The sequence below is a fragment of the Peromyscus leucopus genome, chromosome 11, assembly GCF_004664715.2.
Source record: "Peromyscus leucopus breed LL Stock chromosome 11, UCI_PerLeu_2.1, whole genome shotgun sequence".
NCBI lineage: Eukaryota > Metazoa > Chordata > Mammalia > Rodentia > Cricetidae > Peromyscus > Peromyscus leucopus.
The window spans coordinates 21,577,753-21,603,502 of NC_051072.1; the positions used below are offsets into that span (position 1 = coordinate 21,577,753).

The 25,750-nt window shown below is 39.7% G+C and overlaps 1 protein-coding gene across 1 annotated transcript in view; it reads right to left on the reverse strand.

Moving 5' to 3' along the window:
- Positions 1-25,750, reverse strand: part of Adamts12 (ADAM metallopeptidase with thrombospondin type 1 motif 12) — a 263,963-nt gene that overhangs the window by 93,461 nt on the left and 144,752 nt on the right. The window contains 6 exon segments of the mRNA XM_028884425.2: positions 2,163-2,308; positions 3,113-3,205; positions 4,080-4,224; positions 5,448-5,591; positions 16,425-16,574; positions 18,835-18,959. Coding sequence (XP_028740258.1) covers positions 2,163-2,308; positions 3,113-3,205; positions 4,080-4,224; positions 5,448-5,591; positions 16,425-16,574; positions 18,835-18,959 — 803 coding nt within the window.

Consider the following 25,750-nt stretch of genomic DNA (forward strand, 5'->3'; position numbering starts at 1 on the left):
TAATAAACAGGAGGAATAATCAAAGAGGAAGAATGAAAGAGAAGAATGAGAGAAGAGAACAAGGGAGAAAGAAAGAGCCACACCCAGAGCAAGAAGCCAGGCAGCCACCAGTCAGCCAGACATAAGAAGCAGTGACAGTAAGACATACAGAAGGGAAAAAAGGAAAAAAAATCCCTGAAGCAAAGGGTAGATAAAGAGAAACAGGTTAATTTAAGTTAAAAGAGCTAGCCAGAAACGAGCCTAAGCTAGGCAGAGCATTTATAACTAATAGAAAGTCTCTGTGTCATGATTTGGGAGCTGGTTATTGTCCCAAAAAAAGAAACCGGCTATAGTTCCCATTGACAGTGGTCTCAATAAAGTCAGGAAAATGAGTCCTGGCATCAGATGTTATCACTTACCCGATGAGAGTGAGAAATTGCAGCCTTGGAGATGGGCTTTCGGATACCTTATCTTCTAACACTGAACTAGGGAATCATTCTTCAATTCCTCAGCTAGCCCCTACCTTCTCTGAAGACCAATATGTTACTGAACATCTTCCCAAGTTTAGGGGTAGTGGCTGAACACACCTCACAAGTCTCAGAGAAAATTGTCCATATTTTCTACCTTTAAAAGCACATTTCTGGCCAAACTGATAAGTATTTTCTCTGAAAATAAAGTACTATATAAGAAAGTCCTGCTGTTGAATTTTTGAAGTAATACAGTTTTATCGAGGGACAAAATTTTAAAACAATTACATCATTCCTTAAGCAAATCTTTATATCTGTAAGTGGTGACCTCGTAAGTACCACTTATTTGTAATTTATTATATAATAGGTAATATATTAAGATACAGATATTAAAATCTAATTCTCAGAAAAACACACTTTATATATAGCAAATAGTATGCATATATAACACATGTACATATGATATATATATATATTTTTAGTATATATAGTACTATGTTTATTAAGCAAAGGAGAGGAAAAAATTTGGAACTTAAGATACTGAGAGGCCTTGTAATCACTTTTAACACTTGCTTTTAAAAAACATGGCTCTTATTCTTCAAAGCAAAGGCAAGTGTAGGAAAAAAGAAGTGTAATCTAGTTTACACTTCTAAGAAGTATCAAATGCATCCTTAAAAATTGTATACTTAGAAACTTGTATGTGAGAAAGTAATGAAATCAAGAATGCAATATATTTAAGAGCATGACAATTTAAACTTAACTCACACACATATGTAACATTATAAGTTTATTATATAAAAAATATTGAATTAAAAATAGAAAATGGAAGGCTGGAGAGATAGCTCAGAGGTTAAGAGCCCTAGCTGCTCTACCAGAGGTCCTGAGTTCAATTCCCAGCAACCACATGGTGACTCACAGCCATCTGTAATGAGATCTGGTGCCCTCTTCTGGCCTGAAGGCATACATGCAGATAGAACACTGTATTATGATAAATAAATAAATCTTTAAAAAAATAGAAAGTCTGAAATGCTAGATAAGAGCACTGCTCTTCCAGATCTGAGTTCAATAACAACATGTGTCACAAATTATAACAGATCTTTTTGACTGCAACAAACATCAAAGAAACTGTAAAAAAAAAAAAAAAGAAAAAAAAATAGAAAGTGAATTATGAAATCCTTTACAGGCCATTATGGAATCCTAAGATTCATAAAAATATGTTGCTAGAATATTAATATTGATAATTAACTTCAGAAATGTGCATGACCATTTTACTACTTACATGAAGGATGAATACTTTTATGTAATTGTACATTCATTGTGATTGAAACCTGCCTATAATCATATCAACAAAACTGAATTTAATGAATCTACTTCTTGCTGATAGAGTGTAGTTATCTGGAAGGATCTAAATTGAATAAGCTCCTAGAGGCTTCTGCCTAGAATGTTTAAAAGAAATTTTCTTATACATTTAAAAGAAATTGGCTTTGTTTCATCCAAATGATGGAATAAGCTTACTTGTCAGTTAAGACTCCAATGCCAAGTAAAAACATACCGAAACAGAAGTCCTTTTTTCACCCTGTGTGAATCGTCTGGGTCTTTTGGCCTTTGGGAATTGATCTAATTTCTCTCAGACACCTTCAAGAATAGTGTCCTGCCATTCGAGAATAGTGTCCCAGTACGTACAGAGAAAGGAAAGCAAATCATGCCAGGCCTTACTCGGGGTTGTTGCAGAGCCTCTCTGCACTCTGAGCTCCCGCCCCACAGGTCCTGGAGCAGTGGGACCAGGGTGACCAGCGTCCCCAGCCTCCAGGGATGCTCTCTGGTTTCTTCCCCACTGTGATACACTTTCCAGCCATACACCACTGCAAAGAGATAACGATAGAGGGAACACATATCAGGAAGATTCCACAGCAAGCAGGGCCAAAGGCTTTCTTAGTCTGAACCCAATTCTTTCCAAGCCAGACTTCCTAGGATAATACATCAGGGGCCACACAAAAAGGGCTCACATACTTCCTCATTAGGTTTAGTCTAGTATCAGTTTTATACTGCATCTATAAACTCAATGATGGATGGTGCCAAACTCAAGCTGTATAAAGATACCCACTAAACTCCTAGGCCAGAGAGACCCACAATAATCCAACTTGCTTAGTGGGTTACCATCCCCTTGGGCAGTCTGGAGGAGATCTAATGTCTGTGAATTGTGGCTGTAAGACTTTTCTACTTAAGAAAGTGGGCAGAACTTTAAGACATTTTAGTCATGCCAGACAGTAAGAAGGAAGATTATAAAGGACCCCAATCTGATGTTTATGAAAAGAAGAAGCCACTCGCCTATGCTTTCCAGTCTTGAGGGAGAAATGTCAAAAATTAAAGTTGATTAGCAAGCTCCAAAAAGACCTGGGAATTCCATAGAAGTTCATCAGGGGAAGATGGGGCTAATGCTCTGCAGGTAAAGTATAGAGCTGTGCTCAGCCCTTTCTCACAGACCACTTGGTCTCAGCAAAGGTTGCAAAGAGCAGCAGAGGTGGAATCATTTCCTGTGTCTGGTCTGACTGTGTGAGCGACACTGGGTGCTCATCACACCCTCCAGGGCCTTCTTCCCACCTCTTTCCAAGAACTCCAGGCCAAGTGCCCTCCCACCTTTCTTCCTCAGGCAAAGGACACATCACCTTCTTCTCACCACAGCGTGTCCCGTCTGCAGCAGCATCCAGCTTCGAGCGACAGAAGCCTTTTACAGAGCACCACAGTGTCTGGCAGATATTCTGGAAAACAAATGTGAGATTGCACTTTGTTGCACTTTCAAATCCTGCATGGAAGTATAGCTGTAAGAAAAACCTAGTAACTTAGAAGATAAGAAGCTAACAGCACCAATAATTGACAAATAGGATTACATGTATCTATCTATCATCTATCATATATATATATATATTATAAAAAAATATATAAAGTTTTTTTTTAAATGTAGGGTAGGCTGGGTCCAAACTATAAAAGAATGTGACACAAGGATTTGAGATTGTTTCCAAAGGTTAGTCATGACTCTAAGAACAGAACAGAAGCATGGTTAGATTTGTGCTTTTAAAATAATGGGAATAGCATTTTTGAATAAGTAGATAGAGGGTTGGTAGTCATGATATCAAGAGAAGAGCACCAGAATTGAGACAGCAGTGGTGATGAAGAAGGCAAGACTGAGATGTTAATTATTTAAGAGCACAATGCCAAGACTTGAAAATAATGGAGAAGAAGAGTGACTGGGAATGAGACTAATTCCTACACTGTGATCTCAGGATATTATTCTTCAATAAAAGGGAAATTAAGAAAAGGGGCAATTGTAAGGAGTAAGTTAACAGCTATAGAGTTCATAGGTGTTAAACACTTGAACTCTGTAAATCACCACGGAACTGCCTCCAAGTTGCAAAAGATTGTGTTTCACAGAACTCTAAGAAACTTGGGCCTGAGAATGTCAGTGATCCCAATTGTATGCTTCTTATTTGCATAAATATGAACATATTTAAAAAGCTTTCATTTCTGGGCCTGGGCCTGCAGTTTCCAAGTTTTTTTCTGGTGCTTCCTTCAGCAAGCTACAGATCTCAAACCCTGCGCAGACCCACAAGAGGCACCAAGAAACCCAGTACTTACTTCCACTTCCTGGCAAAATGTAGCATTGGGGCCATATTGGAGCTGGCACTGGTGATGAACATCATAAATCACTCCTGGAGCAATGACGTTGGACTTCAAGCCTTTCTTTTTGGGGATATCATCAAGACAGAATCCCCTGCCTCGGCTGCAAACAAGTCAGCAAAATACCAGAGCAGTTGCTTATGACTCTTTCTAGTCATCCAATAGACATTTTCATCATAACAATTTATTCTTTGTCCTTCCTGACAGCCTTATTCTTGTAAGCAAGAGAACCCTATGGGCCTTCAAAGAAAGTTGATAAAAGGAAATGCAAATCATATGCAACAGAATACATTTAGTGTTATCTAGGAAATACAAATTGTAGATGTCCTAGTTAGGTTTCTATTGCTGTGATAAAGACTATGACCGAAAGCAATTTGGGAAGAAAGGGCTTATTATTTCTCCTCTTGCTCCTCCTTCTCTTCCTCCTCCTCCTTCAAAAATTTTCTCTCATATATTATATCCTGACTGGAGTTTTCCCTCCTAGTCCCTCCCCCAACCTCACCTCTCCCCAGATCCACTCCTCCTCCTTTTCCCTCCCCAAAACAGAGCAGGACTCTGTATGGGTCTGACTAGGTCCTCTGTGTATGTTACGGTCATGTAGCTTTGTATTCTTGTAAAGCTTATTGCTTCTCCTACTTCTGGGTACCATTCTATCTATGGGGGAAGCAAAGGTAGAAACCTGGAGGCAGGATCTGAAGCTGAAGTCACGGAGGAGTGCTTGTTGCTGGCTTACTCCTTACGGCTTACTCGGCCTGCTTTCTCATACAACTCAAGACCACCTGCCCACTCCCATCCATCAGTGATCAAGACAATGCACTACAGACTTGCCTAAAGGCAATCTGATGGGAGCGTTTTCTCAACTGAGGTTTTCCTTCCCACCTGACTCTAGTAGTGTGTGTCGAGGTAACAATGACAAAACAAAATGTAGGAAGGTGGGGGAATAGACAATCGTGATTTTGTTGTTAACAGGTTTGACTGAACATTTCTGACCTGTCAGTCTGTCAGTCTGAGTAACTTAATCTAACACACACACACACACACACACACACACACACACGCACGCACGCACGCACGCACGCACGCACGCACGCACGCGCGCACTGGGCAGTATCAACCAGGGAGAAGCAGGTTGCTGCTCACTTGCCTGTGGACAGGGAGCATAGTCAGCAAGCAGATGGGGCATCTACTCCTGTGCTGCCACCATGATACTGGGACTGGGACATGAAACCAAGTCTTTCCCAGGCATTAAGTCCACTATAGAAAACTCATTACAACATCTGACTTAGAGACCCACGTGAGGCCACCATGAAAGGTAACTGCACTTACTCCAGGAAGCGAGTGATGTACTCTTTGCTGCACTTTGACCAGGTCAGTGGGGTGGGATCATACTGAATTTGCTGGCTCATGATGTACGGGTGCCTGCCCACAGGCTCACAGTCGTTTTCTTTTCCATCATGCTGGATGCCAAAGCTGACACAAAACACAGGAACAGAAAGCAGACAGGCATTAAACAAGAGAAACTCACAGGTTCACCAAAGTGATTAAAACCCACAGGAAGCCACTTTTGTTCCAAAGGAGCTGTTTATGAAGTGAGACCTTGAAGTTGGAGGGACATAGCTAATTTTGGACTCAGAAATTCAGTGAAGATTAGTGACATGCCCCTGACCTCAGCTCCATAACCATGGGAGACATATGGAGAATTAAAAGCAAACCTCTGTTTGGCAGAAAGCCGAGCTCACCCAGCCTGCCTCCCTGTATTCTGAAGTCAGGAGGGCAAAGCAAGCCCCAGTACACCAGCCTGCTCTGCTGAAGCAACCCTAGTATAAACAAATCCAGTCTTCCTTTCCACTTTCATTCAAGAGGAGCAGGAAAGCAGCCTGAAGAAGACTTTGGCGGAGGCACAGGCATCAGCAAATGGATTTCTTTATTCCCTTCTAACAGGTCTCCATGTCAACCTGGCAGGGAGATCTCACAGTTCAGTGGTTGAGAGGTTCAGAGGTTATGAAGATAGACAATCTGGATTGAATTTGGGTTCTGCAGTTTGATGACATTTCAGCTACTGCAACTTCCCTCATTGGTTTTTTCTCTTCTAGAAAACGGGTAGTCACCACAGTGCTAGGAAGAGATCCGAATGAAGAAAGATTTGAAAGTCGCTTAGCAAGACCTGGCCTGTAAGAAGAGCTTCATGAGCAACAGAAATTTAAGCTTTAAAAATAATTTCCCTGAGTCTGGGAAGATGGCTCAGTAAATCAAACTCAGTAAACTCAAGCATAAAGACATGAGTTCTATCTCCCAGAATCCACATAAAAAGCCAGCATCTATGGTTCCAGTGCTGGACAAGATTATTGGTGCTTACTGGCTAACCAGCCTAGCCTGCTTGGTGAGTTCAAGACCAGTGAGAGATCCTGTCTCAAAAAATAAAATGGAGAACAAGTGAGGGAGACACAGTTAACCCAATGTTGACCTTTGGCCTCCATGCATGTGTGTATACATGTACACACATACATACATATACACATTTGCACGCATATGTGCACATACACATACGTACATACACAAATAATAATTTCCCTGCTTAATTTCCTTCTTTTAGAGAATAATTGTACAGGTCAAAAGACCTACATCTTGCGGAGGAAATGTGGTCTTCAATAGAGATCTTTGTATTTTGAATTCATTTGTTTTTCTGGCCTCTGGTCTTCCATTGTTATGGTGGACCAGGAAGGCAACCCTGAAGGATCATAATATTGGACTTCCTGCCATACCAGAGGGTGCCTAGGAAATACAACCAGTGTCCTCAGGATTCTCCCGAGATGCCTCAGGTTCCTAAAAAGATCTGTTCCCATGGAAGTCTGGGCACGGGACATTTACAGCCTAGAGATGTTAGCTTAGCTTTCCAGATCTGAATACAGAAAAGCATAACCTTTTACTTTTCCCACCCCTCTGACTAAGAAGCTCACATTTTACTTTAATGGCATCTGATTAGCATTAGCAACCCATGCACAGAATAGACATTGGGATTTAGAGGTTTTCTTGTGTTTAACTTACTATAGTACCAGCAAACTTACGTGCAAACTTTAATCACATTCCATGAATACAAAACTCACAAAAGAACCACGGAATTAGTCAGCAAAGCTTTCACAACTATTTACAAAGACAATGATAGAGTAGAAATCCCCTACACAGGCTTCCCCAGGATGGTGCCCAGCAGTCCCACGCAGCTCATGAAGTATTTGCTGCACAATGTCATGTATTTAGTAGCTAGGAAAAGTCCTATATTGGGAGCCGGTCTCAAAAGAAATTCACAAAGAAGATATTTTTGAGACAGGGTCTTATGAAGCCCAGGTTGACCTCTCACTTGCTATATAGCTGAAAATGACCTTGAACTTGTGATCCATGTACCTCCATCTCCTGGGTGCTGGAATTCCAGGAATGTGTTACCATACTTGGTTCATAAAGTACTAGGGTCAAACTCCAGGCTTCATGCATGCTAATCAAGCATTCTACCAATGAGCAACACCCCCAGTCCCAAAACGAAGATCTTTTTAGTAGAGGGTATTCTAATACACAAAGCTGTGTGCTTGAGGTTTACTTTTTTGTATTTTCTTAGTGCTGAGGACTGAATCTAGATTCTTGCACTTGCTAGGAGAGCATTCAATCACTGAACTACATCTTAAGATTTGAAACAGAATCTTGTTGTTGCAGGCCAACACATGATCCACTTGCTTCTACTCCCCTGAGATAATCAGTATACACCATTATACTCCTAGTTATTGGTTATTCTGCACTTTAAATACAGAAGTTCACCAAGGTCTCATTTTAGTTTTCCTACATCTTTTTAGTGCATCATAGAATTTTCTCTTGAGCTCTATTCTTGTTTTATGAAAGAAAAGAGGTTCTATGGCACAAATGTGCTGTCTGTCTACTATCCCCAAGCTGGTGAAGTAGTCATATGGGAGCCGTGAGTCAGTAACAGCGAGGGATGAGAACACATGGGGCCAGAGCAGTAGAGGGTTTATCTCCAAGGAGATATCGTCTACCCTTTGGGATAGAATCCAAAAAGTAGTTTGAAAGAGGCATCCTGTATTTCTGGAACAATCCCCAGGGTGGCTAGGCTAGCCTCTTATCTGAGTCTTTGTTGTTTCAATTCCTTTAAAGTGGGTTTACTAAACTATAGACTGAAGTAACAGCTTAAGTATTTTGGTCTCAGGAGTACTTTGTGGGTGTATCTACTCTTTACCTCATATTGTTTATTCATTTTGGTACAGTGGAACTTGCAGAGAGCAAGAGTCATGAAAGTGGGAATACAAACTTTTCTAAGTCTTTCAGAAAATACCAGGTTTGAACATACAGGGAGAAAAGCTCTATAAATGAAATAGATCACAATCAGGAAGCTGAGGTGATGATATTGAGCCAATATACATACTCAACATAACCATGGTGTTTTCATTACTAAGAACAAAATATTTTTATGCATTTTAATTTAAACATACATATCCAAGTTTCAAATCTTGCAGCTAGATATAGGAGAGAACATTTGACATTTCTCTTTATTGTTGCACAAATCCTAATTGGTCTTAATAAAAACCCGGAGCCAGATATTGGGGTAAATGCCGAAAGATCAGACAGACAAAGGAACAAGCCACATCTACTTCTCATGTCGCCAACTCCATGAATCCTCTGACTGAATGCCTCTGAGTCCTCAGTGGAAAGGGCTCAGTTCCTGTCTCCTCATCCCTTATATGCCTTTCTCCACCAGCCATTTCACTTCCCATCTCAAACTTCCTAGTGCTGGGATTAATGACCTGTGTGCTTCCCAAATGCTGGGGTTAAAAGTGTGTGCCACCACTGCCTGGCTCTGTTTTTCTCTTAGACTGGATCAATCTCATGTAGCCCAGTGTGGCCTTGAGCTCACAGAGATCCAGATCCAAGTACTAGGATTAAAGGTGTGTGCCACCACTGCCTGACCTCTGTGTTTAACTCTGTGGCTGGTTCTGTCCTCTGATCTTCAGGAAAGCTTTATTTCTTAGATTACAAACATACCACTACACTTTACAAATTTGAATTGCCTCACTCTGAATGATTAATACTAGCTTCATCCATTTACCTCTAAATTTCATTTTTTAAGCTGAATAATATTCTGTTGTGTGCATGTATATTTTCATTATCTATTCAGGAGTTCATAGGCATTTAGGCTGAGTACCCATAGAAGTCAGGAACTGGTAGGAAGTCATGGGGGATTTTAAGAGAAGATGGATAGAATGCATGTGTAATGGAGGCAGAAAGGGGAATGATGGAACATGAAAGGTTAAACATGGTGGGGTGGGAGGGCAGGGTAGAGGAGGGAGTATGAGGAGGGATGAGTAACACCAAAAACCTTTGAAAATTCTATGTGGAAATTTATTACTGTATGAACTTCCCCAAATATGTACATATATGGAAATTAAAAAGTATGTATGGAAATTAAATGGAGTTATTCTATAACAGGAATAATGCCTCTCCCATACACTATGACTATCAAATAAAAAGCCCAGTGTCAAGTATGAACTACCTCTTGACAAGTCATTGGTCAGTGGGGTCTTTTAGATCCCCCTAAATTATAGGCTATCACTACTGTTCTTGAATACCCTTCAGAAGTGGATTGTAAGACTCTCCTGTGGTGGTACTGTGTTCCCCAAAATATGGTACACCCTAATAAAATTATCTAGGGTCAGAGACAGAACAGCCACTAGATACAAAGGCTAGAAAATGGTGGCACTCACACCTTTAATCCTGGCATTCCAGAGGTAGAAATCCCTCTGGATCTCCATGAGTTTAAGGCCACACTAGAAATGGCCAGGCATGGTGACTCACGCCTTTAATCCCAGAAAGCGAGCCTTTAATCCCAGAGAGTGATGGTAGAAAGCAGAAAGGTATATAAGGCACAAGGACCAGAAATTAGAAGCATTTTGGCTGGTTAAGCTTTTAGGTTTTTGAGCAGCACAGTTCAGCTGAGAGCCATTGGGATGAGGACAGAGAAGCTTCCAGTCTGAGGAAACAAGATCAGCTGAGAAGTTGGCCAGGTGAGGTTAGCTGTGGCTTGTTCTGCTTCTCTGATCTTCCAGTGTTCACCCAGTAACTGGCCTCAGGTTTGATTTTATTAATAAGAACTTTTACGATTCCTGCTACACCCTCCTGCTGAAGACATCATATACTGGAATCATAGGACATAAAGAAATCAAGCCGGTCCTAACCTGGAAGCTTTAATCCTACTAGCGAATGTTCATGGTGCCAGAAGATTCTATTTACATTGTCAGGGGAATAACGTATTGAGCAATTTTACCTTGCTGTGAGCTCTGAAAACTACAATAACAACTGACCTGGCAAGATATGTCCACTGATGCAAAAGTGGCATGCATCTACAGGTATAACCAACACTCTTTTTTCATTGGATTTAAAGCCTACTCTACAAGACAGAATTTATGCTTAGTTAACTGGCCCCAAACCCCATGGCTGGCTAGGGCCATAGGCCCTAGAGGAGAACCCAATACTATTATTTTGCTAAATGGACATGGTATGAGCTGCAACCTAAGTTTCTTATCTTTGTATCCATAAATTAATGCACCTTTCAACTCTCATCAAGGAAGCTTCTTCCTTTTGCAATAGATGGAATGGTAATTAGTACACAAATCCACAACGAGTCAATGTACAGAGAATAAAAGACTATGGCGTACTCAGCCTAAAATGGAACATCTGTATCACATCCTCTCCTTCTGAAAGCAAAGGGGCCACTGCAGAAGAGGGAATGGAAAGATGAGAAGAGCCAGAAGTAGTGGATGTTTGCAGTGAAACATTATTTGTTAGACATGACAGGGCCGTCTTACACATGAATGCTCGACAAGACCTGTGCAACAAAAAGCCAGCAAAAATCTTTGCACAGATTGGGGGAACAGGGATCATGAAGTCATGCATGCATCTGAGAAGCTGATGGCAGTAGATGGTGAAATGTCCATTCATATGGACATTTTTACCCATTTTCTTTTCTTTCTTTTATACGTAATACATGTAATTTTATTTTGAGTCTTTACAGCTATCAGACTGTCTAGACAACTGGCTTTGACTCAGTGAATGAATGACCTGGGGCAGGCAGACAATTTGTTACTTTTTTTTAATTACTATTTTATTTTTTTTTTCATTTTGAAGTAGTAGATTTCCATATGGCATCTTTCTATCGACTGGGTTTTGGTTAACCCCACCCCAACCTCGTCTCTGTCTCCTTCTTACCCGCATCTTGCAGTTCTGCACCCTCAAACATTTCTTCCTTCCTATTACCCTTTCAATTCCATATCATATTTTTTAATGATTGAGTTTTTAAAGTTTCTTTTTAATATGTTCTAGACTCTAGTCCTTTATTCAAGACATGGTGTATTCATTTCCAATAATTCTAAAAAAATTACCAAAAACTTAGTAATTTAAAGTAAGAGAAATCCATTCTCTCCCAATTCCAAAGGCCAGAAATAGAGTCAAAGGTAAAGTGATGTTTTGATGGGATTAATCTTCCAGTCTTAGTGTCCATCTGTCTGGGAAGCAGGAGTATGATTGACTTCAAATGTTTATGCTCATCTCATCATTTCAATGAACTCATACATCTCCCTTTTTTATATGTGTGGATTCCCTGGGGTTCTCTCTGCATAAAACAATCCTATATTCAAATCGAACTTTTAAATTTCTTCTTTCAAACATGTATCCTCTTCATTTTCCTTGCCTTCTCACATTCACTGACACTACTATTATCTTGAATAAAATGATGAGAATGATGTATTTACCTTTTTCTGAGATTAGAAGGAATACATACAGCTTTTCATTATTAAATACAGTGTTAACCGTGAATAATTTGATTGATGTGCTTTATCAAGTTAATGAATTTCTATTCATCTCTTTTTTAAAAATGAATTTTAAAAATTGGGGCTGGAGATATGGCTCAACAGTTAAGAGCATGGGCTGGTCTTCCACAGGATTCAGGTTAGATTTCCAGTACCTACATGGCAGCTCACAGTGGTAGAATTCCAGTTGAAGAACTGATGCCCTCTTGTGGCCCTCATGGGACCAGGCATGCATGTGGTACACAGAAAGACATATACACCTATATATGTAAAATAAAACGAAATAATAATTTAAAAGAGGTCATGAATGGGAATGGATGCTTGAGCTGTCAGGGAGAGTCTTCCTAATGGCCTGGGAGCAAGTGGAATTTCCCATATCCACAAGGTCCACCTGCACTTCCACTACAGGACTGGAGTTAGGGGGATACTCCCCACTGCCCTGTGGGGATCAAAGTCTCCAGGACTCTATGAGGCCTTTGTGGCACCACCCAAGTGCTGAGTACTGACTGATTCTTTATGGTATCAAATAGATGGAAGTCTAGGCTTCCTACTTAAACTCAGCTAACCCAGGAGGCCAAGGCCACATTGCTCCTCCCCATGATATGTGGCTACAGTAAAAGAATGACTAACTAACTTTTTTTCTTTTTTCTGTCTCATTGCAACGTGCCTTTCAGGGTCCTTTGGAGAAAGAGTATAGGTTTATTGGCAGGAGATTTTTGTATCTGTTTTCAGGTTGCAGGCTCTATCATCCTCAAATCTGAAATGTGAGAAAAAAGAAAAGAAGGGAATTTATTGTGTCATCCTTTGGTTTTGTGGTTCCAACCTTGGTTTCCTTTTAGTCTCCATCTCTCAGAACCTTCATGGGTTTTTAATACAATGGTTGAGGTTTTACACCATACGTAAAAGGAGGAATAGAAAAAAGAGCATTGAGACCATTCCTTGACTCTGAATTTCGTGGAGGGCAGTACTTGCTTCCTAAGCAGCAGATGCTATAGGTACCTGCCAACATGCTTACTATCAGCTGACTTCCAAATAGAAGTATTTGCATCACTTTGTCTGGCTTTCCTCAAGGCTACATGACAATGTCCTGCCTTTTCCTACCATGGTGGGACTAAGATGGAATACAGGCCTCTGGGAACAATCTTTGACAAATGATGTAAGGATATTTTATGTAAAATAAGTCAGGTTTTCCTCTTTGAATGGAATAGCCCTGGAGGATAATTTTTGAGAGTGTCTCTATGAAATTGAGGTGCAGAAAAAGCTAAGGTGATTGATCTATTATCTCCTCCTCTCCCTTGACTATTTCCCTGTTGGTATTTGATTACTGTATACTCATCCCTAGTCAGCTTCCGAGTGAACTGAAACACTAGCTGGTTCTCCCTCAAGTGTTCTTTTATTTCAGAATGCAATTTTTACTTACAAAGATTTGTTTTTAGAACCAGATCGTCATCTTTCCTGTATAATATGAAATAGAACATTGTCAACAACACAAGAACTGGATAAAGAATTTCCAAATGCACTGCCTAGCTCTGAACTAGTGTTCAGTCACTAATCCCAGTCAGTACAATAACAAACAGTCCACCACTTCAGATAAGTAGTAAACACATGCATCGTTTATCACCAAGGTGATAGACTATGCCCAGATAATCATACCATGGATTGCTCAGAACTGGCGCAAAACTGCTGTGTTTTTTTTTTTGTTGTTGTTTTGTTTTTGACTTACATTTCTCTTTCTTTACATGTCAGACTGAACTTGGGAATACAAAGGATCCATTTTCTAAGCACGAATGACATTTACACATGCCTGTTATCAAGATATATCTTCTCGCTGTTTCTTCAGATTGGGTACATGGTTGCTAGAATGGTTTTAAACAATCGCTTCTCAGTTTGATTCTTCTATACTCACTTGCTAGAAGGTGTGCTATCGACACCAATGGCTCACTTGGAGATGTCATTTTGCTAAGACCAACAATTATTGCTTGGTTTTTCCAAGATTAGCATTTTTTTTTGTAGCTCCTCCAGATTGCTAATCATCATTTAATTACAGAAAGGTCATCTATGTTCTCTGTCTCTGAATTTTTGACAACCAAAGATATTAAAAAATATCAGATTTGTCACTGGGGCTGTGTTGTGAGGGTTCAATAAATCACAGCCCCTCAGAATTTGCCTGGTGCAGCCTACTCATGTAACAGACCAAGTTAAGTATAGCAAGATCAAGGGAACTGTTTAGGGTCATACTACTGATTGATGGAAAAGTCAGAGCAAGCGTTCACTTTTTGCAGCCATGGGGCAATGTTCTGGCCTTGTCATGTAGGTAAAATTATTTTGCAAAGTTATAAGCTTTATGGGCTAATGGTGACTGAGCCCAGACTGAAGAGGTCCCACCTGATGCAATACAGTCTCCAGGGTTCTTCTCAGTTCTGACTCTTTTCTAGTGGGACACTGAGTATGCCCAGTGTTTGTTCTTCTTTATAGAGAGGGGATGTCTGTAGAAATAGTGATGGGGGCAGGCTACCATGAAGCAGCAGGGGTGGTTTAACTGTTCATAGGACTCCTCACTTTGAATCTCCTGTTAGACAATTCTCTTTGATTTGTGGTTAGCACATACACTGCCAAACAAAGCTACCAGAGGCTAAGATCTCTACCTGTGGAAGCCTTTGATGTCTGGCAAATCTAGAATGTTTCTCAAAACTTCACTCAAACATTCTGAAACCTGACTTCATATGATGCATCTAGCCAAAACATTTTTAAATAACTTGAATGTTCTACTAACTGGTGTGTAAATGATCTTTGAAAGTTTATAGAACGTTTCAACTTTTTATTTAATGTTTCATATATACATATAAGACATAGGCTAACAATAATAGTATCTAGTTCATATGACTGCTGAGATCAGCCATGGCTCAATGAAAATCCAATGACATAAATAGGAGCTCAAGAATGCTAATTTTGCATGTTTTTAGTGACATTAATATTGTCATTCCACAACCATACCAACTATAATCAGATTAAAGGACTTTCATGCTTTTCTCACCAGGGACAGTATTTTCTCTGGCTTAAAGTCCAGGCAGCTTCAGCCCCTAGTCAGTAAATTGCTTTAGTAGAAGCTTTATAACTTCCTGTCAATTACCTTGCAATACACCTTACTATTGGCACTTAAACTTATTCCTCAAAATGATCTCCCAAGACCTTTTCAAAACTAGAGTGGCCCTTTATTTTTCATATCATTCTATAGCTAAATCTCTGGAAATCAGATTTATTTTTCTTTTTTAGTTTTTCAGACAGGGTTTCTCTGTGAAGTAGTCCTGGCTGTCCTGGAACTCACTCTGTAGACCAGGCTGGCCTTGAACTTATAGAGATCCACCTGACTCTGCCTCCTGAGTGCTGGGATTAAAGCATGTGCCACCATCATCCTGTAAGACAAATTGCTAAACTGTCTTATTAATGAAAACCCAGAGCCAGATATTGGAGTAAAAAACTGAGAAATCGGAGGAATAGGACAAGCCACAGACAACCTTACCTCACTGACACCTCACTCTCCAAAGAGACCTACTTCCTGTATGTCACGTCTATATGCCTTTGTGTTCTGCTATCTCATTTCCTCTCTCTGCCCAGCTACATCACTTCCTCTTCCTGCCCAGCTCTGTCACTTCCTGTCTATCTATACAGCCCTCCAGACCTTTATGGTTAGTGCTGGGATTAAAGGTACATACCACCCTTGCATGGCTCTGTTCCCAGTGTGGCCTTGAACTCACAGAGATCCAGATGGATTTCTGCCTTCCCAGTGATGGGACTAAAGGTGTGTGCTACCATTGCCTGACCTCTATGTTTACTATAGTGGCTGGATTTTTCCTTTGTCCTCAAATAAACTTTATTAGGGTGCACAATATATTGGGGACACAATATATCACCACACAGCCCAGCTGGAAATCAGATATTTTGCTCATTCCTTTTAGAGACTTCAATCCTCTGGAATGATGGGATGTATTAATCAGTGTTGTAGAATATTATTTTAACTATGTAAAGATGTGTTACATTTGTTTATGTCTGTAGAATAGTGCTTTAACTACAATTCTGCACTTTGGAGGCTGAGATAGGAGAGTTAAAGGCTGGCCTGAGCAACATAGTGAGTTTCAGGCCAGTGTGGGCTACACCCTGAGACTGTGTCTTAAGCAAAATTCAAACAAAGAAACAAGTAAACAAACATTGCCTTTTTAAGAAATTCTCACTGGTTCTAATCCATAATTGTTATAAATGTTAAGGATGCAGGTCATGACATGTGGCATTACCCCCACCTCTCAGATAAGGTGCAGAGGTCAGGGGGTAAACCTGTGCCACATGCTAAGTGAATCTTGTGATACTCAGTTTAAATTGCTTTACATTCCATTCAGGGCTACTGATACATGAACCCTGCAAGTGGATCTCTGCTGCTTGAAGTCTTTACCTGTGCCCGAGTTCATGGGCGATGGTGAAAGCCAGGGGCAAGCCAGAATCTTCATTGATGTTACAACTCCTGTGAGGCTGGCACATTCCTGACAGTTGAGACAGCCCCAGAGTCTCACAAGGGCGATTGACACCAGCACAGATGTCCTTTCTGGAAGCAGAGAACAAAGATGCTTAAATACCCACAGACTTGTTTGAGAAGACTTCCTGTACAAATACATCAGTATAACCTACTATGGTTAGTATCTTTTAAGCATGTTTTAAAATAAAGTCCATATGAGAACAGGGATCAACTTTGAATTCACTGGACCTATTCTGATTTTATCTCTTAATTAATTGAATTTCCCAGCTTTAAAGTGTTGGGTAAATTTAAAGTATTTTATTTTGAGTGGTTTCTGCTCATCATCTCAGGAGACTAGTGTGATTAGGCTAACAATATATTGCACTGTTAATATGAGTTCATTTGAACATTGTATAAGGAAAGGATCATTAACAATTTTCTTTAAAGACATGAAAATCCCTGTTGGTCTTTCTGAGGACAGTTTTCAAAACTCATCTGAGGTTTGTTTGTTTGTCTTGTTATTGTTTGATGAAAAATGCAATTTCTCCCACTATCCCACAAAGAGATGAAATTAATTATCCAATCACACTACACTAATAAAACTTGCATGTGTGCACTGTGTATGTGAGTATCACATACACACTGTGATACTTGATCTCTCCTTTTCACCAAGCATTAACTGGAAAAAGGGAAAGACTCCTAAGATATTAGAAAACACTACAGCTTTTCAAAAATAAGAGCATGCTCTCATGGCCTAGACAGATGATTTCAATCGCTGGCAAGAGCTTTCAGAGAGTCATTCATTAGTCACCAGACTTTCTTCAAGCCCAGGAAGAGCTTCTGACTAGCACAAGTGCTGGTGTTGCATTTAGACTTCAGCTGCAAAGCTTAGCTCTTGAGATTTGTGTGGGCATCTTCTGCAGCAACGAATGGGTCACTTGCTTTTTGCGTCCTTAGGGAAATGGAAGGGATCCACACTTGGAGAACATATGAGAGCTCTCGGTTCTCTGAATGGCAGTGGGTAGGTCAAGGGAGTGAGAGAAGCAGCCCCCTTTCATGGGCAATGTAGATGTGAGTCATATGTTCACTGTCTGCAGCTGTTGGAGGGTTGAGCATTGTAGAGGTAGATCATACAGTCTCCAGATATATACATCCCAACCTTGACTGTAGGATGCATGTTTTATTACTTAATTTAAAAGTACAGCTCTTCAGGGACATGCTGGGTAAAAAGTGTATGACACCCATTGATAGTCCATTAACTCTCTCATGTTGATTTGGAAGGAGGCCCTGTCTGTTACATAATTTTTAAGAAGTACTTACTAAGAGTTTAGCATTGAAGAGGGGGAAAGGGGAGACAATAAAGGAATAGTTAGTTATATACAAATCTGTTCCAAGAGAAGATTTTGGTATAAACCTATAGCAATGCATTCCTAGGATCTACTGTACCTTAGGTTGACCAGTAGTCCCCTGTGGAGTAGGTTTGTGTGGATGTAGAACATTAATCACAAAGGCTCTGGCTCTTCCTAGCAGAAGAGGCCTCTTTTAGTACACATCCTTAGATTTCTGGATGTCTGTAAATTTGAATAAGCTGTGTAGTAAGAACTAACTCCTCCCCTTATTAGATAAGCCCTTACTATAAAGAACTTAGTAGGAAGTCAATAAATATTTACTAAGCCAGTGAAAAACCATAGATTTCAAAGAGCCTGAATTGATTGGGAAGGCTCATTAGCTTTTCATAGTTCTGGATCCTGAAAGTTATGATGTTTTTTATAGCACCATAGAATCCATCTGTGCTTACAACATAATCACATCTTTGCAATGATATGGACTAAATGCAGGACATCACCAATACTAGGCAAGTGACCTACCACTGCACTATACTCCCCTATTAAAATCATGAGGGCAAAAAGGAGAAAAGAACATTTATATCACTCTGTTTTCGTAGGGAAGGATGTGTACACTGTATCCTAGGCATCAGCCAGGAGTGGGTTAGAACAGGTAAGGTCCTGGATAGTAGTGTCTCATAAATTGAAAAGGGGAAGATTAAATAGAAATAAAAGAATGAAATTAGATTTCTTGGTGCAAAGAAGATAGTTTTAAAGGTAAAGTCTTTGTTATGATAAGAAAAGAGACTTGTTTGCTAACAGATGTAGTTTATAAGAAAGGAGAGTTTTCCAATATCAACAAGCTTGCTAATATGCCCTCTGTATGGTATGAGCCAGCAAGGTCTCAAATAACCAAGAGCAGAAAAGGGTAGTTAGAATCCCATGAGGGTGAGCCAATGACAAGACTTTCAGCCACTAGCCTTTTTCAGCTGGTTACCCTCCTTTCCACATAGCCTCTGAGGTACCTGGTGATAAGAACAGCCACATCATGATGGACAGGGTTGAGGTCACTCTTGGGATTGATGCTTTTCTGCCACTTGCAGAAGCTGGACAGTGTCTTCTCTGCATGGTGAACTATTTTCAATCCTTGCTGGAAGAAGAGAAAGAGACTTGCATTAGGAGGCTCTCCATGACCAAGCATTAGACAGTAGTCCTTAGAAACTCTTCACAGAGATGAGCTCAGGATGGCACTCCAGGCAGAGGCCAAAGTGTTCCCTTTGGACTGACTCTCTGCTTTGACCACTGTCACCCACACACCCAATGATTTTATTAAAAAAAAGATCTAAAGGAGGAACCTCAGGACAGACATTGTCACCATAACAAGTAGCCTTTAAAAATAAATTAGACATATAACAAAGGCTCACACTACTTGAAGCTTTATTTCTAGTGGGACAATGTGTTCTAAAGCCAGTACAGTTCCAAAGCAGCAATGTTTTTCATTTCTAATGAGAAATGAATACATTGTCCACAAGAAGCTTCCTTTTCTCACAAGGTAGCTGTGAGGCTGCCTGCTAGGTACTCTCGCATGTTACCTCGTCTAATTCACTTGCATCTACTCAGCATTATCGGCAACAAAACATCATTATGTTCATTTTATAATTAGAGGAAATTAAATCTCTGAGATGGAAAGAACTAGCTGAAGGTCTCTCAGCTCAGATGCATGGAGGTTCCTAGTGAGGCTGCGCTAGCAGTCCACCCTCACTGGGAAGGTATCTTGGCTCTGCCTCCTTTATTCAGGAAGCCTGCTCATCAAATAAAACACCAACTGTGACCAGGGAGCTTTCAGATCTAGTCTTAACTGTATGCTTCTATTAGGTGGGGGAGGCGTCTCTGAGAGAACACTCACTACATTTAAAAAATTCACAATAACATTTACAATTATTTCAAAGTAGTGGAATATTCAGCAATAAAACTAACAGCCATGTGCAGAATCTGTATTCTGAAAAATGTCAAAGTGCTGATAAAAGAAATTAGAGATGTAAATAAGGGATCTGACACTATGTTTATGGGTTCAAAGGTTCAATCTACTGATGATTCCACCCTTCAAACTGATTTGTGGCTGTTGCAATTCATGTTAAATGCACGGCTGGGACTTTCCCAGACATATTCAAGCTCATCATAAAATATACACGCAAAAGCACAGCCCTTATATTGGTTAAAACAAGTCTCAGAAAAGAAACATAATCTCTGATGATTATGTGTATCCAATTCTAAGGTTTACTATATAGGTTCATAACTATGACAGTGTGATGTAGTTGCAGGGGATGGACACATGGTCAATAGAAGACAGAGAACCAAAAGTAGAACCCATAAACATATTTAAGTGTTTTGTTTTGTTTTAGCAAAGGTAAAAATGCAATTCATTGAAGGGAAGATAATCTTTTCAATGAATGGTTCTAGATAGCAAGAGAACAACTCAATTAAAAATGGGAAGGAAGAAACCATGAATAGGCATTTCTTAGTAGATGACACACAAAAGGCCAATAAGCATATTAAAAATACTCAAGGTTGGGTATATTGACACACACTTATAATCCCAGACTTGGGCAACTGAGGCAGAAGGAAGGACTTGAACTGAGGCCAGCCTGTGCTACACATGTGAGTTTCAGACCAACCTGGGCAACATAGTGAGAGAGGGAAAAAAGAACTTAAAAAGGAGAAAGTGGATGCTAATTAAAACCATAAAGCCCTATCACCATGTACCTGTTAGAACAGATCCTGGTAAAAAGACAAATGATGAGAATTGGTAAGAATGTAAAGTAGAAACTCTTGAACAGTTGGTAAAAATGTAAACTAGTATAGTCTGGATTCAAAACAGCATGTAAGTGTTTTGAATCTAACATTTGATCTAGCAGTCCCTCTAATGAACATATATACAAAGTTAGAAATTCTGTACATTGAAGAGATACACATCCCCATGCTCATTGCTGCATTTTTCATAAAACAGCCAAGATATGAAATCAGTTTAATATGCAGGGATATAATAATTCTGATTAATTTTTTCAGTTTTCTGAAGCAATGAAATAGTTTTAAGACTAACAAGTGAAGGAAATTCTATCATTTGCAAGAGCATAGATGAACCTGGAAGACATCATTTGAAGTGGAATAAACCAGGCACAGAAAGACAAATAGCACATGAGGACTCTGGAAACTTAGAATTTAGAATGAAACAACCAGGGCTATAAGTAGGGCTATGTGACTAGGTTGGTGAAAGGTTCATATTTCAGTTTAAGTAGGAGGAATAAGTTCTAGAGCTCTACTACATGACATGGTGACCATGGTTAATAACAGTACATTATATATGTAAGAGCCACAAGAAGGATAGATTTTAAGTGTTCTCACTATGGGTAAACTATGAGGTGAAGCACATTTTAATTCACGTGGTTTATTCATTCCACATGCTTATATATTTAAAAATATTGTGTTGTACATAATGCAGATATACAATGTTTGTCAGCTTAATATATATATGAAGAGGAAGGAAAAGCTATAGTTAAAAGCTAAGAAAAAAGTACACCAAATTTGAGAGGCATATTTTGAGAAGCATATTTCAGGTGCTAGTTCCAGAGTTTCCAGTTTTCTCTGTGTTCCACTGAGATACCGAATTTTAAAAACCCACCCTTGGGCTGGAGAGATAGTTTAGTGACTAATAGCCCACACTTCTCTTAAAGAGGATTCTAAGTTGGCTCCTAGCTCCCAGGTCAGACAGCTCACACCTGTTTGTAACTCTAAACCCAGGGGACTCTAGCGCCCTCTCTGGTCTCTGCTGGCACCTGCACTTCTGTGCACATACTCACACAGAGACACACACTCACAATTAAGAATAAAATAAAACCATCCACCCACATTATAGCAAATTACAGATCATAGATTATGTCTCCATACTTCACCCAACTTGCTTTTTGTAAATTAACATGTGAAGTAGTTAGGAAAGCAATGACTAATATACAATTGAGAAGAATGTCCACTGTATCAACTGGGATTGGTATCAGTGGTTTTCAAATGGCAACACCACAAATAGAGCTGAAGATTTCCTCACTTCCTAATGCTTACACTAGAAATAACATTCAAATAACATTACTGTGAATATTTCTGCACAGTTAAGCTGATTACAATAATGGTTATAGCTATAGTATGGTTTTGTATGCTTTGGCCTTTCGTAGATCTTTCCTTATCTTATAATCCCAATGTGAACTCTATTTTCTCTGTAACTCCTTACTTTGCCTTAGTGGGCAGATAAATAGTCAAACACTGCAGCTGAGTAAACAGACTGAACATTTACCAAGGTCTCTTCATATGCCCAAGAATGCTTAGCATGGCTGTGAACACCTGTACTTCCTAAGAACCACAGCTCACATTAAACCATGGCACTATCTTCTAAAGACCGAGAACTAAAGGTCCCAGCAACTCAAGGCCATATTCTCCTGGCAGCTGTCATTTAAACTGGAGTGGCATTTGGCAATTGTAAAAAATCAAACTCTATCAGTTAAGGCAAGAGAGGAAGTTTAAAGGGAAGTCTTCAGACATCTTTGAGTTCGCAGAAGGCCTCTGAAAAAGTTCTCAGTTTAACACTATGCTGTTGCTCTGCTCTCAAATATCTTTCCATACTCGAATGGGCTCTCTTGTGTTCAGGATGTTAAGAGTAAAGCCAGAATGGCAAACTCTCAATCGAGAAACCATGAGATAAACAAAACATACGTTTGGGGATTTGGTGAGCTGTGTCATGATGTTTGAAAGAGGCCATGGCATCTGTTTCAGTTTAGGGCTTTTTGTCTTGGTGACCATGATTTGTTTCAGTTACAGGAGCCCTGGAGGATTCTAACAAAGGGACTGTAAGGGTTGCTCCCCTTCCTCACCATGTAGATCAATCTCTACTCATCAGACTTGTAGCTTTACCATTGATTACACAAGGGAGGTCAGGATAAATAGTTCAATTCAGCAACAATCCAAGTTCTCCAGTTTTCTTTTGGTTTAAGAGACAGAAATTCAGCTAAGTCAAAATAAAATATAGTCTGGCTGAAACTATAATGAAATGTAGATTTTAATAGACATAAAGTAAACCAATAAACAGATTTGAGTATTAGTTTTATAATAGAAAACCAATTACCTGAAGGTAATTGCTATAATTAGTTGGTATTATAAGCTTTGAACACATAAAAATGAATCGGTCTGTGTTCAGATAATAACAGTGCTTTACAACGCTTATCATTATTATGGTCATTTATAAAATTCTCCACCAAAAGTAATAATCTTTCCTCTTCCAGGCTCTCGTTATTGTTCAGTTTTTGTTTTTTTTGCCATGAGTTCACATTTTGTAGCTTAGGCTGGTCTGACCCCTGATTTTCTTGCTGTAGCCTCTAGAGGGCTAGGATTGCAGGTGTGTACCACCACACTTGGTTAGCTTTATCCGCAATGTTGTCTTTATTAGCTGTAGTGACCACATCATCTGGTTTCAAAAAAATCTTCTGACAATGTTTAGTGTTGCCTGTGGGCAGCTCTCACCCAGCCAAATTCAACCAGGGACATTTTCCAGTCGGTCATGTGCCTCTGGGTCAAGTCCAGACATCACAATGGATGTGCAATTATATTATATATGCTATGGCAAATACCTCAATCTGGGGAAAAGTTCCATTTTGGAGCACTCTGTTTTGTCCTGTATCATCATAGATCTTTTGAACTTTTACTCAAAGTATTGTTACATTTATTGAATAAACAACTGAAGGGTCAGAAGGTAAAACAGCAGAATAGATGATGGAATATGGGGAGGAATAACTAACATGAAAGGCCTTTTGAAGAAGATATATGAATTGGAACATTACTTTGGAAACATATATATATATATATGTATACATATTATCCATATATATATATATATATATATATAGAAGAAGAAACCAAATATATAAATATACTTTTAATGGAAATATCCTACAATGGAGGGACAATACCCCAAGTAAACACCACATGCTAGCAAAAGAAAGAAGAAGAAAAAGAAGGAGGAGGAGAAGGAGAAGGAGAAGGAGGAAGGAGGAGGAGGAGAGAAGGAGAAGAAGAAGACAGCACCAGGAATAGGTTACTTCTTTATGAGTATTTTGCCAGTGGGGCCCCATAGACCACCAAGCATTACAGGCTATTGCTAGCATTTTCAGTTACCTTCCAGAACTTGATTGAAAGACCCTACTCCTGAAGACACCACATAACTTGAATCATAAAACATGGGATGCCAACCTGATACTGACCTGGAAGGTTCATTCCTACTGGCTATCTTTCATAGTGCTGGAAGGTGCTACACATGCTACTGAAGGAGAAGAGTATTCATCAATATCATCCAGTGGGGGACCCTGTGATCTACAACCTACCTGACAAAATATGCCTGTGTGTATGGTAGTGACATAATTATAGCAGGAGTAATCAAACACTTTCTGATTGGATCTAAGGCCTTCTCCATGAGATGGAACTCATACTTGGCACTGTTCATGGGGCTAAGAACCTGTGGCTTGATGGATCACAGGCCCTAGTAGAGAACCTAATACTATTAGTTTGCTAAATGGACATAGTATTAAAATGACTCCTAATGACTCATTGCTATATTTATAGACCATGCATTTCTCAACTCTCATCAGAGAAACCTCTTCTTGTTGTCAATGGCAATTAATACATAGACCTTCAATTGGTTAATGTGCAGAGAATAAGAGGTTGTAGAATACTCAGCCCTAAATGAAATATGCATATCACACCCCTCACCCCAAAGTTCAGGGATTTTCACTCTCCAGGGGTTGGCCCCACACCCAGGAGTAGCTGAGTAACACAAACTGGATTTGATGTGTCTTTTTAAAAAGGAAGAAAATTCAAAGTTGGCTGGGTAGGGATGTGAGAGTGGAGAGGATGGATCTGGGAGGAGTTGTGGAGATAATTTTGATCAAGATATATCATGTGTAATTCTCAAGGAATTAATAAGAATATTGATTTAAAATAAATATAGTAAAAATTCATAACTGGTTATTATACCATTATCTACACTTAGGAAATGATAAATAAACAGTACAAAAACAGCTGTATAGTCATAACCAAAAAAAAAAAAAGTGGGGGGAGCAAAAAGTACCTTTCCTTTCTACTTCTAATCAAATACAAAAAATATGTCCATAAAACCGTACAGTTAAATGTAAAATGTGAGGTTATGAAACTTGGAGAACAGGGTCCGGCATGGTAACATACGCCTTTAACCACAGCACCCAGGAGACAAAGGCAGGGGGATCTCTGCGAGTTTGAGGCCAGCCACGTCTACTTAGTGAGATCCTAACCCAAACAAAACCCAGAACAAAATGAAGAGAGACAATCGTGGCAGCCTGCGGGAAGTTCTTCCTTTATACCTGTGACCTGGAAGCTTACATTCCAGCAGCGTTAAGTTGCTTGCTTCAGCGCACCCCCGACACACACTGCAATTTTTTAAATTCCCTTTCGTGAAAATGTCTCTCTTCCTATGATGCTTCTCTCTATCCTCCTTCCCTCCTTGAACCTGTCCAGTCTCCAACCATCCTTTCATAGGTCATTTCCAGAAGGCCTCCTCCTGAAGAGAGATTCCTGGCGATAGGACTCAGTCACACATGGTTCCTATCCCCTCCCATGTCAGGTTAAACTCAGCAGACTCTGCACCTGTTTTCCTTTTGTGTGTGTCTAGGATTAGGGACTTGCCCCTCTCATTTTTCAGCCGTTTTGTGTACGCTGATACACATCAGCTAGACTGTAAAAGTCAGGACCATGTATCATCTATTAAGTAATGAAGAAAAGGTAGAGCCAGAAACAAATGCAGACTGGTGGTGAGGGGGTTTGTGGGAAGGTAAGCGAGGGGTAAGCTCTGCTGAGTAGGGAAGAAGGAGCCAG